This window comes from Eublepharis macularius, chromosome 3 (genome assembly GCF_028583425.1).
Source record: "Eublepharis macularius isolate TG4126 chromosome 3, MPM_Emac_v1.0, whole genome shotgun sequence".
Taxonomy (NCBI): domain Eukaryota; kingdom Metazoa; phylum Chordata; class Lepidosauria; order Squamata; family Eublepharidae; genus Eublepharis; species Eublepharis macularius.
The window spans coordinates 79,185,996-79,200,200 of NC_072792.1; the positions used below are offsets into that span (position 1 = coordinate 79,185,996).

Consider the following 14,205-nt stretch of genomic DNA (forward strand, 5'->3'; position numbering starts at 1 on the left):
CATCAGTTACTGTGCTCAGTTCAAGGTATTAGTTATTACATACTACATATTACATACAAAGTTCTTCACCGCTTTGGACCTGCCTGAGTAAGTCACCCACTCTCCTGGCTTTTTGTAAACGATGCAAAACCGAACTATACAAAAAAGGCTTTTTACTCAAATGGGAGGGCTGTATTGGGTCTCAGATGCTTCGCCAATGAGTTAGGGACCATAGACTTCATCACTATATTGCCTTACATATTATCTGCTGCTTTAAATATGTACTCCTATGTACCACCAGTGCTTCATGTTGTCTATTGTTAGTCCTAGAATTGATTATATTCTGCTTCAGTATTTTTTCTACTCTGTATTGGATTCTTGCTAATACTATCTCTTTTAAACTTGTATCTATTTACCCTATGGTATTGTTTATGAAATGTCCTTGATACTATATTGAAATGTACTTGATACTCATTCTACTAATCTCATACTGTGTAATCTGCCTTGAGTCTCAGTAAGAAAGGCGGACTATAAGAGATATTTCACACTCACACTTAGCAGCGTATCTGTCCCTGGTTTGCATCCCATGTTTTCAGAGTTTTCACATTAGCAAGGCATCCATGGGACGCAGAGCCGCTGTCAGTCCGGGTTATCCCCGATTTTTCTCACTGCGGACATACCGCGAATTTTCCCATAATCCGCTGCCAACTCAATGCTGATCCGATAAATCCCAGTGTGAACACTTTTGTCCCTTTTTTGCTTCTCTCTCCCCCCGCTAAGTCTTGTCGTCGGAAGCTGATTGGTCTGCATCTCCAGCTCCCCAAATGCTTCGTCCGCCATTTTTTCCCCGCTACCTAAACATTTCAGCGGTACATCTCCATTGGTGCCATCTCTATTCTTCTCTCCCCGTCTTTTGCATCCTGATAAGTTCGTGTTACGCGCCTCACATTTCCAACCCCCCCCCTTAAAAAAATGTTTGCCTAGCGGTGAGCGATTGTGGTCATGATGAACCAAACGTTTCAGTGACAACCCCTCTCCACTCAAAACTCTCTGCATTTTGACAATTCAATCAGGAACCACCATCGACATTTTCCAGTAATGAAAAATAAAATTGGCCATAACGTTTCTGCGTTCTGTGGATGCAAAGGTGCATTGAGACATCTCCAATTGTGTGTTCTACATATTTTGACTCCTTTTTTCGGGATGGGAATGGGGTTGGGGCAGTGGGTGGTGCCCTCAAACGAGGTTCAAACTCACCCCTTCTGGGATCACGTGATTTTTGTGGACCAATGGGGTGCCATTATTTGCTGGGCGGGAAATTCAACTCCTGCGATCTGTGCCACCTCCGTGCACTGCTCAACGGTTGCTCAAGGAAATGGCTGCACTAAAACCAACCAGTGGGAGAGGGGTCTCCTGGAGGGAGAAGGAGACATTGGACCTCATTGAATTTTGGGGTGAGGAGAAGGTGCAAGAGGCACTATTGCTCTGTCACAGGAACATTGATGTTTTCGAGCGCATCTCAGAGCAGATGGTGGCGAGAGGCCATGCAAGAACCGCACTCGAATGCCGGACAAAAACAAAAGCTTTGAGACAGGAGTACAAGAGGGTCGCGGCACACAATGGAAGATCGGGAAATGCCCCTGCAACATGCCCTTTCTATGCACAGCTTGCAAGAATTTTCAGAGGGGATGCAAGCATACGGCCACAAAGGGTGGCAAGAAGTCTTAACCTGCAGTCGGTGAGCAATGCCGACCCCATGGGGGAAGATCGGTCGAACCATGGCGTTCCCGCTCCATGGGAGGGATCAGAGGAACTATTCACACATCCAATGGTCACTCTACATCTTCAGGCGGTCCCCGCTTCCACTCCCAATGATTCAGGTGAGCATGCAGTTTTGACCGACATGACTGGTCCTTGGTTGGGGTGGGTTCGCTGTGCCCTCCAGTGTGCCCCGCCTGGGCAGAACTTTCCCGGAGTCTCAGGGGCATTTTTTCCTTCTGCTTAGGATTTCGGGGATATGCTCAACGGATTGATTGTGTTTGGGTTATCACTGCAGGAGAGGGATGAGGCGCAAGTGGGGGGGCATTTCCCTGATTTAACTTTTGTGCGTGGAAGGATGTGTTGTTTATTCTGCCTATGGGGACGTATAACCAATATTGTGGAAATCCGCTTCTCAAGGCAAGCTAGCGGTGGGAAACGTTTTTTACTGGGGCTGGCGCAGGTTTCAGCAGAGAAGGGCTCTGTGAAAGGAGAGGGGGACTTCACCTTGATCAGCAATGTGCAAGGTATCCCAAAGGTGGTTGGGTTATCTTCCACCAAGCATTAATCCACACCTGACAATGGTCTGTAACGTCACCTCCCTTTCCCCCCCCCCCTGGAGAACCATGGTACATTAACTGTTTACCAGCCTATCACTTGTTTTCAATTACTGCAGGTTCTTCCACAGAACAAGAAACATCAATCGGAGAAGCCCCCCCAATGGACATGACCGATCCAGAGGATGAAAATGCCGCAGACGGTAAGATGCAGATAGAGTGGGGTGCTTGTGGTCAACAATCAATGCTGCCCTCCCAATGAGCCCTGGTATGCTCCGCTCCATGAGAAACATGGCTATAGTCTCAAAATAATTATCTGTTTGTGGGGGTTGGGCTACCATGGAAAATATTGGTGTAAACATCGTTCTGCTGATGTCAAGAAGACTTCTGTGAGCATGAATGAAGAAGATCAACTCATTCATTTTACAACCAAATCTTTTATTTCCAAGATCCAGATTTAACTCAGATAGAGGAGTTCCCGGAGGTGACAGGACAGGGTGCAGAGGATCCGCAAGGTAGGAAAGAGCTGAAATTGTGACCTCCACAAACTCCTTTGTAACTACTACTTGCATAACCACTGTCCTTTCCAACAGGAGATCTGAACAATCCACCAGCAGTGGAACAACCGCAGGTCCCCACGGCACAACTGTCTCCTGCTACACGCTTAGAAAAGGCGCGCACCAGAACCAGGCGCGTCTCTGTCCTCACCAACGTTGCAGAGAGAATGCTATCTCAGGCACAGAGGGAGGAACAAAACAACAGAAAGGAACGTGGAGAAATTCTGGAGGCAACCAGCCATTGGCGTGCAGCCATGGAATCAGAGACAAGATGGCACGAGGACATTATCAGGGAGGCAAGAGAGGATCGTAGGGCTTTTATTGAGGCACAGTCACAAAATATGGAGGGGCTTAATAGGGCTGTCGGTGCCCTCAGCTCCTTGACTGAACTCTTTGTCAGGGAGCAAAGAGCAGGCCCGGTTGCAGAAACTTCCCAAAATGCCAACAGCAAAACACGCGATAACGATCATGAGAAGGCACCACTAAGAAAAAGGGCTCGGATCATTAAAAAGAGAGAAAGATATGATCCATCCCTCTGAGCCCCACATGTTTTTCCGGTGCAGCATTTGGGTTGGAATCTGCATATCACACGTATCATTGCTGTTGAAATTATGTTTGTCACAGCTGTAATTGTGTTTTTCGATGTTGGCGAGGGGTTGACAATGGCCATTGAAAAAAATTGGTTTTTGTTTCCCACCGCAATCCAGGTGCGGTTTGCCAGATCTATTTTTTGACCACGGTTGTTTGAAATGTTGACCCATGGGAGAAACTACACAGTTTTAAATTTGTTTTTTATTCTTTTCAAAACTTGAAAGATTACATGTGAGGCATCATATGGACACTTAACTAACATGCATGTTAAATAAATCTTTTCTACATCTCCTTAAACCTTGACAGCACATTATCAATGTCGGACCTCAATTTCTTGTTCTCCTCATTCAAATTCCTCACATTGTTTTCTAGCTTCTTCACCAAGGCCTGCAGGCTGTCCATCCTTCTGTTGGTTTTCTTTGCTGTGGAAACAAAAGGTGTAAGCGCAGAGTGGCCACTTCTGTGTTCACAAACGTTGTAAGTCATTGATGGTTACTTACCGCAGCTGAGGCATGTTCCCACTGCCTTGTGAACAGTCTCCAGTATCTCAAGGGGCTGTTCCCTTGCCAAAGATGAAGAAGGCACATTTACAGTGTGTAGTGGACACCGCGCTTGAATGCATTCCTCACAGGGGTCACCTGAAAAGGGGGTTTGGAGAACTTGATTTAATTTTGTTCATTGTCATTACAGAGCACGTGTTTAACATGTGGCAGAATGACGGTGTAGTTAGTTCCATTTGTGTACCTGAATGCTCAGTCAGCTGTTCTGGTGGAATCACTGCTTGCTGAGGTGTGACTTCTTCATTGAACTCGGAGCAGTTTCCCTCTTCTTGCTTCACTGCCTCAGAACTGGGTTGCAAGGCCATTTCATCCATTGGCACGGTCACCTCTGAGCCTGTTTCCTCCGTGGGCTCCTCCTCCCCCTCATGTCTGTATGATGTTGCTGGAGAAACACATGAAGAGAATTAAAACATCAGTAAGAGCAGTATTGATGAAATGTTATGAACAAGGAATTCTGACTAATTCAAAAAATGGGGCAAGGGAATGTTGAAATGCTGATCACCCTAGGCAACCGATGCTGTATCATGTGTAGGGATTTAGGGAATGCCGTTTAGATTAGAAGGCCGGTTTGGGATCTTGGGCAGGGAGGGGGGGGAATACCCATGGAGGAATGATAAGGGCTGAGGTGTGTGGAATGCTGTTTTTACTTACCGCACAGTAGCCGAGTCATCTTTAAGAGAACACATTAAAAATATGTGCCGACATAAACCATAAACCTTTCCCAAAGAACAGAAACAAAACAACTTTTAAACATGGTGGGATAGTCTTCAAGGACAGGGCACAGTCCCAGTGCCGTTCAGTGCCACGTGTTCCTGTGTTCCATGTGCTGATCCCAACACAGCATGCCTGTTCTGGGGTTTTTCCTTGAAAACTTCCATCCAACATTCCTCTCATTCAGGAAATTGGTGCCTTGTACCAACATACATTTCCATCTTAGTGAGGGGATTGGGATGGGTGAGGGGGGGGGGGAAGACACGGTGTTTGATGATGGTGCAAGGGGGGCCCATCTCACTTAAAGCATGGTGAAAACATTTTTAGAGGTGTGCCTTCACAAAATAAACATCCCACAGTACTTCATTTACCTTCATGGTGGACTCCAAAACAAGGTGCCCCATTCTTCAAACAATATCCATGTTTCTATATGGAGAAAAAGGAATTCATCTTCCCAGGTAGTTCAGGGTGGCCTTTTGTAATCAAAATGCTGCCAACTTTCATGGTGCCTGCTCCCACCTGTCCTAACTTCCTCTAACATGGTTCAGGCAGATGCCGGTTGGGTGGTCCTTTTAATGGACTGAAAAATATGTTGTTCTTGGCACCCTCTTTCTCCATCATCTCCCACGTTGAAAATAAGAGAGGCTGGTCGTTCTGGGGTTAGGAATATTGCATGAAAGATGCCCAGTGACATCAGGGGAACGTTTCCTACCTGTCCTCCAACCCCCCAAGCAAGCACCAAGGCAAACCAACCTGGAGGGGGGGGGCATTTGGTTCCACCTCGAAGGGCGGTTCTCGTGCCACACAACTTCGTGCCTTTAACTGTGCGGTAGACCAGACACCGTCTACATTGGTGGTGGGGGAGAACACCAAAGGGCATCTGGAGAGCTGGGTGTGATTCCCCACTCCTCCGCTTGAAGACAGCTGGGTCACCTTGGCCGAGACACAGTTCTTTGGAGCTCTCTCAGCAACACCCACCTCACAGGGTGACTTTTTTGGGGGAATAATAACAGTTAGTAAACCGCTCTGAGTGGGCATTAGGTTGTCCTGAAGGGCGGTATATAAATCGAATGCTATTATTATTATTATAGGGGAAAATAGGGCACAAGTCACCTCACCTTACAGAGCAACCCAAAACACAATTGCTATAAGAAAGGATTTTTTATGTCACTTGTTTGAATATAAAAACCGGTGGGTGCAGACCTAAGGCCGTGACAGCATTCCCTCAACCAGAGAGATAACACTACGTAATTCACACACAATAATCCCCCGATCAAAATTGCTGGCAGAATTTGTGCATGCTATTTGTGTTATTTGGTGTTGTGGGCTGCTTTCGTGTCCTGTTGTGCCCACCAAATGGGAACCTGAAAGACCTTAAAGAAATAATTTTTTTTATTTCCCGTAATAGAGTTTGGTTTAATTCTGCACAGTATGGTTAGTTGTGTTATGTACTGCCTGTGTTATGTCTCACACTGTCCTTCTCAATTTTAGTTTGAAGGAGAGAATGGTTTTTTTATAATAGAGTACTTTGGTGTGTGGTTGTCATTTTTCCTTTGTTCTGTAGGTGGTTCCCATCGCAGGGAACACTGTGGAAGTGTGACGTTGGGGGAGGGTGTTTGTGGATCTGATGCTGTTTCACACGGATAAGCTAGCATTCAACAGTGTGCTGACCATCTTGGCACCCCTGGGCTGTGCAATGATGAACCCTTTTTTTCACTTTCTCTCTTTGTGGAAACCCCTCCTGCTCACTTGATGCCCACCAAACAGAACATTTCTTACCATGATGTTATAAAAATTTATTTCAAAACAGGAATGGAACAATGAGAATTCACTCATTAGATCATCATTGAATCTCTAAACAAAGCTTTCTAACAAACCATGTTTCATAGGAATCCAGCACTTGCAACTGAATGCATGACACATCCAATCAAGGCAAAACCAACAAGAAACATTTTTTGAAACCGTGAGTCCAACCTCTGAACATGCAACAAGTTCAACCACAGATTTTTTCACAATCAGACTGAAGAGTTTTTTATATTGTTAGATTTCTCTGTTTCGAAACATGTGGCGTGCAAGGGCATCGCGCACCAACTTCCCCTCCTCCCGGTGCCTTCTGTCTCCCACAGGGAGTTCAAGAGATTCCTCATCCACCTCCACAGGCCTCACGGGAGAATCATCCTCTGGAATGCCATGACCTTTCAATTCACAAATGTTATGTAGCACCACACACGCGGTAGCTATGCAGGTCACATTCTCCTCCGCAACCATAAGCTGTGACCTCAAACACCTCCAGCGCCCCTTCAAACGTCCGAAACATCTTTCCACTATGGTCCTAGCTCTGGTGAGGCAGCGGTCAAAGTATGCTTCTGCGGGAGTGTGGGGCCTATTGAAGGGCTTCATCAGCCACCTTCTCATGGGGTAGGCTGCATCAGATATGATGAGTGGTGGCACGGTTACACCCTCTATTGTAAGACTGGGGTTGCCTGGCACAAACACCCCCGCATCCATTGCCGTACAAATTGCAGAATTCACAAAAACAAAGGCGTCATGGTTCCGCCCACTCCAGCCAACCTCTGCATCAATGAATCTTCCAGTATGGTCCACCGTGCCCTGGATGAGAATGGAATTGAATTTCTTGCGGTTGATGTACTCCCGTCCACGGCCTTTAAATTTGCAAATGGCAACATGGGTGCCATCAACTGCACCAATGCAATGAGGAAAGCCAAGTTTCTGAAATCCAGACATAATCTGCAATGAAAGAGAAAAAAACAAGATTGCTGTTAGAGAGAATCCCCTCTTTCTCCCACCGCCTATATTCATAATCTCCTCACTACAGCGCTGAGGCAGTCTCACATCTCCAGAATCCAGAGGAGTTAGCCATAGTCTGTACTAGTGAAATAAAAAAGAGTACAGTAGAACCCTCAGCACTTGCAAATTTTACTGTAGCTCAAGCTTTTGAGAATCACAGTTCGCTTGTTCAAACGCACAAGAAAAAAGGGAACCGCGACTCTCGAAAGCTCATGGCACGATAAAATTGGTTTAAAGGTGCAGCTCATTGCCTACGTGTCAGCAACATAGTTTTTTGTGCTTCAAATTGTAATCTTTGACCAGTACAGTTTGAATGGAGACTGTTACTCTGGGAGATGAGTGCGTACTCACCCTCGCCACATCAGGTCCAAGGCACACGACTCTACTGAGTAGCTCCAATTCTATCGCCAAGCAGACCTCCAAGACGATTCCTGCCACTGTTGAAATACCCACTCCGAATTGGTTCATGCATTGACGGTAAGTCGAACAGTTGGCAAGATACCAAAGTGCTATGGCGACTCTCATCTCCACAGAGATTGGATTGCGAAGTCTGGTGCGCTGACGGGAAAGACGGTGCCCTATGGAATGAACCAATTCATTGAAAGTCTCCCTGGTCATACGAAAATTTTCAATCCACAGCTGGTCATCCCATATGGCAGTGACGAAATTGTCCCACCAGTCCCTGCTACGGGGATAAATCCAGTAGCGACGGGGGACTCTGATTCCGGCTACAGCGAGAAAACGTGCTCTGTTCATTGCTGTTCTCCTTGTTCTCCATAAAGGCGGAGGTATGCACCTCAGTGCAAGTGATTTCCTAAGCATTCTCCTTCTTCTAACCACTCGCATCCAGTAACTGTTGCAGGCATCGATCGATCGCTGAATATAGATAAAGATGATGTGAAGCAAGGCCAGTGCCAATGCTCGGACCGCAGACATAATTCAGCAGAATAAAATCGGGCTCAAAAAATCCTCCGCAATTCCAAAGTATGCCGTGAGACAAATGTGTTCACAAGAGTGGAGAACGCACAGTTCCAAGGAAAACTCCCGCCCAAGTTGGCCAGCCTATCATCGTGGCCACATTTTTGGCGGGAGAAAAATCATGACTTCCTAGAGGGGAGGAAGGACATTTGCTAGGGATAGTTGTGCTTGTGTCTTTTAGGGCAAAGAGCATAGAGTAGACTTGCAGGAGCAGATTGACCAGTTCTTCCACTCAAATGTCGCGATGACTACACATGTGATGGAGCAAAATTAAGAGGGGCGGATTACAGTGGATTGATGTGTTGACCCCCTCCCCAGTCCAGTTTTCCTGACTCTGAAACACCTAAAAAAAAAAAAAAAGCGGTATGTATGTTTTGTGAAGTAGCGCTTTGTTTTATTAAAAAAAAAGTACTCGGTCCCGTTTTTTTCAAGCACAAGGAATGCAGTCAGTCTAAAGCGTTGTGTGATTCTTTGCCCTGTCAATTCGCACACGCACCACTGTCTTGTTCGGTTCCCACAATTTCTTTCCCCTTTACTAGTCACGTGATGGAAAAGAAATCGAGTTTCACGTTCATCCATCCACGAAAGAGTAAAAAACGGTGCGGTAGGGTAGGAAATCTTGTCCTAGATTTTTTTTTAAAATGGTTTATCTGTGTTCACCACGAATTAAACAAAAATACACTTCAATGTCACAGTCACAAGTCCACACGCTTCTGAGAAATTATCATAAGCCTCCACTTGATCTGTCCACCAAAATAAATTTTTACTTGAGAACATTCCATGTTTTTGGCGGGCACTAAGACGATTGGCTAAAATCGTTGAGGGGGCGGGCGGATGAAATGGGAGACCAATCACTCTTGAGAGAACTTTTTGGAATTTGTGTGTGGCGCAGTTCACTTGGTGCAAAATGATTTCCCGGCGTCATGGAAATGTCTGGGAAGTGGAGGAGGTATCTCTTCTTCTGAGGGTTGTTCGGAGGAGTGGGCATGCATCTCGGTTAATGGCCAGCACGCAATCAAGCAACCGCGGCATCTATCGATTTCTTTCAAGAGTGCTACGCAGTCGCGGATTTCATCGAACGGCCAACCAGTGTCGAAGCAAATTCCAAAAACTGAAGTCCGATTTCATTTCATCAATGGAGGCACTGCAATGCATTCCTAGAAGCAGTCGTAGAATTAGGGTGCACAACGCGATGATGCTAATCTGGAAGGCGGCAGGGAGGCCTCGATGTCAAGAAAGACCTCATGATGGTGAGTTTTTTGAACCCCCCCCCCTTCCATGGCGGACCATGCAAGTCCCCCATGTTTAATGACACCTTTTTAGTGGCATGTTCTCAAAGAGACTTCATTCCTCATTAACAAATGGGTGGTTTTTGAAGTCAACCTTCTGTTTGTCACGCTCTAATTTTAATCTTCGAATTATTTGTCACGATTGGAAAGCCATAGAGTGTTCTTAGAGAAATACCATCTCCTCAAAAGCATCTTTCATGTTAATATGCAATTCCCCCGGTCACCACTTTTATGCTATGCATCCTGTTTGATCCCTTTAACTGAATGCCTGGATCATAAAAAGCAAAGTAAGTAAAGGGAAACATTATCAGGGCGATCATTCCGTTTTTTACCATTGTTCAAATGATTTTTCATTTCAGAGATTATCTGTGAAAGAGCAGTCAAGATTGAAGAAACTTCATCTGAGGATGATGAGAATTCAGAAACTGTTGCAGTGGAATCATCAAGTGCAGCAGAATCTGATGCGCAAGCCTATGCACCTCTTGGAGTGACAACTGAAGACCCAGCAAAGATCAATACAGCAGCAGTTCCTCAAGGTAAGTTTAACTTTTTATGTGATTGTCAGCTTACTAGAGTTTACCCATGGCAAACTAATTCAAAAACCATCGCCAGGATTCTTAGGAAGTCATGAACTCCAAACAAAGCCACCATTTTTAATTTGTTTTTTGATCCGTCATCAGATCAGAAAATGGTGCAATTTTAAAAATTTGCTTTCTTGTCCAAGTACTTTGAGAAGTGAGTGGTGTATTCCATGTACCAATAACAAGATCATTAATTGGAATTCTGCTGTATTAAATCACTAGCTTCAGAGAGAGAAAGAACAGATGACAGTGGATCTCATTGCCTAGAAACTGAAGAAACCGTAATCGTTATATCTTCCGGCAGTAGTCACGAAGAAGCAACTGATGACATGACTGCTCCTGAAACCATAATGCCCGGAGATGTATCTCCACAACCGAGTACCTCAGGTAATTTTTTGTGTGGTTCACACGTGCCATCAAGAGCTGCTCTGAAAATTGTGGGATTGCATGAGATTCTGCAGGAATGAATGGCCATTATTTTGCCAATCAAAGCACTATTGCCTGGGCAAAATACCATCAAGGTAACCAGATCCACTCTCAGCTAAAACAAAACATATTTGTTCTCCATGATGACTCCTTTGAAGGTGAGTAGAGTACAACTAACACCTTGTCAACGTTTCTTGAGTGGTACGTGAAGTGAACACGATCTCTTGATATAGCTCTCATCACTAGAAAACAATTTCAGCCTTTATTTTTCAAGGGTGTTTAGCAGTGTTCCCATTATCTTGTTTCCTTTGTTTTTTCCTGTGCCTAAGGCTGTTATCTTCTGCGCGGTTTCTCCGGCAGAAAAAATTGTCTCTGTATCAGCAGTCCAAAGTCTTCATAACCCAAAGTGGTGACTTATCTTCCATCCTTCATCATCGTGAATGTAAACAATGCCCAACATGTGGTGATGAGGAGATCAGTTCATTCCTTGAACAAAACACACTGCGGCTCTAAAGATGTCAAGCATAGGCTCAAACTACAGCCTTGCCAACACTTGCACAACCTTCAGATGTGGGATTCCTCTGGAAATTTCTAACAAAACCTTTTCTCTTTCTAGCTTCTTTAGCAACACACAGTGGTGCCGCAGTGAGAAAGTATGCCATGAGCGCTGAGCACAAACTTCACATAATTGAGGAAACAACTTCTTCTGATGCTGAGGATGAGGACAGAAACGCCGTTGAGGAAGGCAGAACCGAGGATGCAGAGGGAACTCCAGTTCTCTCATTTTCCACAGGCACGTTTTAGCTATGCCACATTTGAGTGGAGTTACATTTTTCGCTGATTTATTTTGCTGGGTGACACTTCAATATCTGCCTAAAATATTGACTGACTTTAATTTTGCAGGTGATACTTCAGCGGGAGGTTTGCGTGACATGATGCCAAATAAAGACCAATCCGCTGATATTGGCGAGATCTATCGTAGTATGCTGGGAATACAATCTCTATGTCTATCAAGAAGTAAGTATGACTATTCCAAGGAAAACTTGAGGCAGAGTTTGGTGTGGTGTTTCTGATCACGCGGCTCAGATCAGGCGCGACAGTACCAATCCCACATCACGTATGGAAGTCAGTAGGGAAACATTCACCGAGTCATTGATATGTGGATTCATAGATCCAGATAAGTCATCAGTTCTAGTCTGTGGTCACATAATCAAATAGTGTCCGTTCAAAACTATTGACATAACCGATGTAATTGAAGCACATTTCATGAATCACTAGACTATTTGGCAGATGCAAGTAGGCACAAAGGATACATTTTTCATAGGTTTTGAACGCGTGGTGGGTGCAGGGTGGATTCAAACAACTCCTTCCAATATGTGGATGCAAACATCTCCCCCTGGTATGCAGATCAGTCCATCCCTGTAATGGGTCATAGGAGTGGCCACGTTAGTCTGCGGTTGCAGAATAAAAGAGACTCCTCCGGCACCTCCGAGAACAACCACTTCCAATGTTGCGGATTCCTTTGATAACCAGGGCTCTCCCCACCAGATAAAGTTTGACAAAGAGAACTGTGAACACCAAAAGCCAAAATATCGGCTTTCGTGGAACACACATCTCTCCGTCAGATGCGTCCAGTGGTGAGAGCTATGTTTCTCCACAGATTTTGCTGCATTAGTTTCAGTTGGTCTGGGAGGTGAGGCCATACTCTTTTGCAATTTGCAAACATGTAGTTATAGCTTGGCTTCCATGTACCTTATCATGGGCAAAATGATCTCAATATCATAAGAATATGGTTGCATTGGCATATCAGATGGAAATGTAAGCATCTACCCCACAGTGTCCACTCCTTTTATGCACCTAACCATTATCTTTTGACCCACTATGCAACGTACAAAGAGCGCAACTCATAACGACAACTTACGCTTAAATTAAATGGGTCAGTATCAAGGGTACAACTGGACTCTGTTTGATTTTGTTTTCTGGAGCCATCTCAGCACCACCAACCGTACCTGGTGATTGTTTTGTGGATATTTTCAAACCTTGAAAAATGCCAGGAATGGCCTTCAAGTTTTCCACAAGGATTAAAAAAAATTGTTTGTCACTGGTGTGGTTTTGATAACCGCAAAGTTCTCGCAATGTCGAAACCCATCTCTTCATGAAGAAATAAATTTTTTTGCTGTTTCTCAACAGTGGGAAGATACCATGAAAGAATATGCCGATTGGAGAGAAACAATAGAAGCCTTCACAAAGAACTGAGTTCTCTAAAGAAAAAGGTTTCTGCACTTGAGCGAGGTCATCGTAGCTCAGGATCAGAGCTATCAGGAGATGACAAGAAGAATTAGCCAGTGTTATGTCAGCTTGAAGAATGTTTAAGCAATATTTTAGTTTGTTTCAGAAAGAAAAAAAATGTATGTTTAAAAATAACGTAATGGAAGGAAAGATTACAATTGACAACTCTCACATGTCAATTATTTCCAGTGCTTTATGAATCATGTTGAAGTTGTTTGCAATGTGGATAATAATTTCTCATGAACAGCAAAAGCAAGATCTTATTTTCATTTTTTTCTAATCACTGTGTGGTTCTAATGTCATGCAAAATTGGAATTTTGAATCAGTGACAAGATTTTTGTTCCTTGGTGTTGGGAAGTCTGTGTTATTTGTTTCTGATAAATAAATCTGTTTTCAATGTTAAAAAATAAGACATTGTGTGTGTTAAACGTTGTTATGGACTGAGAATTTTTCAGAGGTGTCCCCGCAGTTCACGAGCAATCTATTTATTATGCTTGACACTTAACATCTATCATGGCTCGGTTTCAATAGTTGACAAGGCCGTATGTGTCTGTGATGGGTAAACATGAGAACACCTCAAGATGTTAGTTAATTGCAGCAGTTAGGCAACCACCCCACCGGTCCCTATCTTGGGGAAAAATTGAAAAAGATGCCACACAGAGTCATTCATAACATAGGTTTATGTTGTTTCCTGAACTATCAGTCCAGTGGAGCAAGCAAACATGGAACAGTTGTAAAGGTGAAAATCTATTGACATACTGTTACTGCATGACAGAAATCCAGGGAGAAGCCGCAGCTTGCAGCAGACTCTAGAACCATAAGTTGACAGACCCACACGTCACCTCCCCTGGCATCCTCATCTTGAATTTATCCACACGGTCAAAAGAAGCCTGTTCCCCTGATCACACTAGATGCAATAGCATCTTTCATGTTGTGGATCAAGTCACATAGCAGAAACAAAAAGAGGACCCACAAGTGACAAAAGGCACAGATGGAACCAATGGTCATATGACATGCTGCTTCGATGCAGGAAGTGGGAAAGCAAGTCTTGAAGCATCTCTGCCTCAATGCTGTCAAGTGGACTTTTAAGCTGTCTGTCGTGTGGCAGAACGCACAGTCTG

The 14,205-nt window shown here is 44.5% G+C and overlaps 2 protein-coding genes across 2 annotated transcripts; both read left to right on the top strand.

The window, feature by feature from the left end:
• The first annotated feature begins 534 nt into the window (after nucleotides 1-534).
• On the top strand, nucleotides 535-4,938 carry LOC129325579 (uncharacterized). Its single transcript, XM_054973330.1, has 4 exons — nucleotides 535-1,859; nucleotides 2,414-2,497; nucleotides 2,744-2,809; nucleotides 2,888-4,938. Exons 1-4 carry the CDS (start codon nucleotides 1,355-1,357, stop codon nucleotides 3,388-3,390), a joined length of 1,158 nt encoding a protein of 385 aa, XP_054829305.1. The 5' UTR covers nucleotides 535-1,354; the 3' UTR covers nucleotides 3,391-4,938.
• A 43-nt stretch (nucleotides 4,939-4,981) lies between these two features.
• Nucleotides 4,982-13,494, top strand: LOC129325580 (uncharacterized). Its single transcript, XM_054973332.1, has 6 exons — nucleotides 4,982-9,749; nucleotides 10,148-10,324; nucleotides 10,592-10,756; nucleotides 11,412-11,588; nucleotides 11,699-11,812; nucleotides 12,986-13,494. The coding sequence occupies exons 1-6, from the start codon at nucleotides 9,407-9,409 to the stop codon at nucleotides 13,135-13,137; spliced, it is 1,128 nt and encodes a 375-aa protein (XP_054829307.1). The 5' UTR covers nucleotides 4,982-9,406; the 3' UTR covers nucleotides 13,138-13,494.
• Nucleotides 13,495-14,205: the final 711 nt, after the last annotated feature.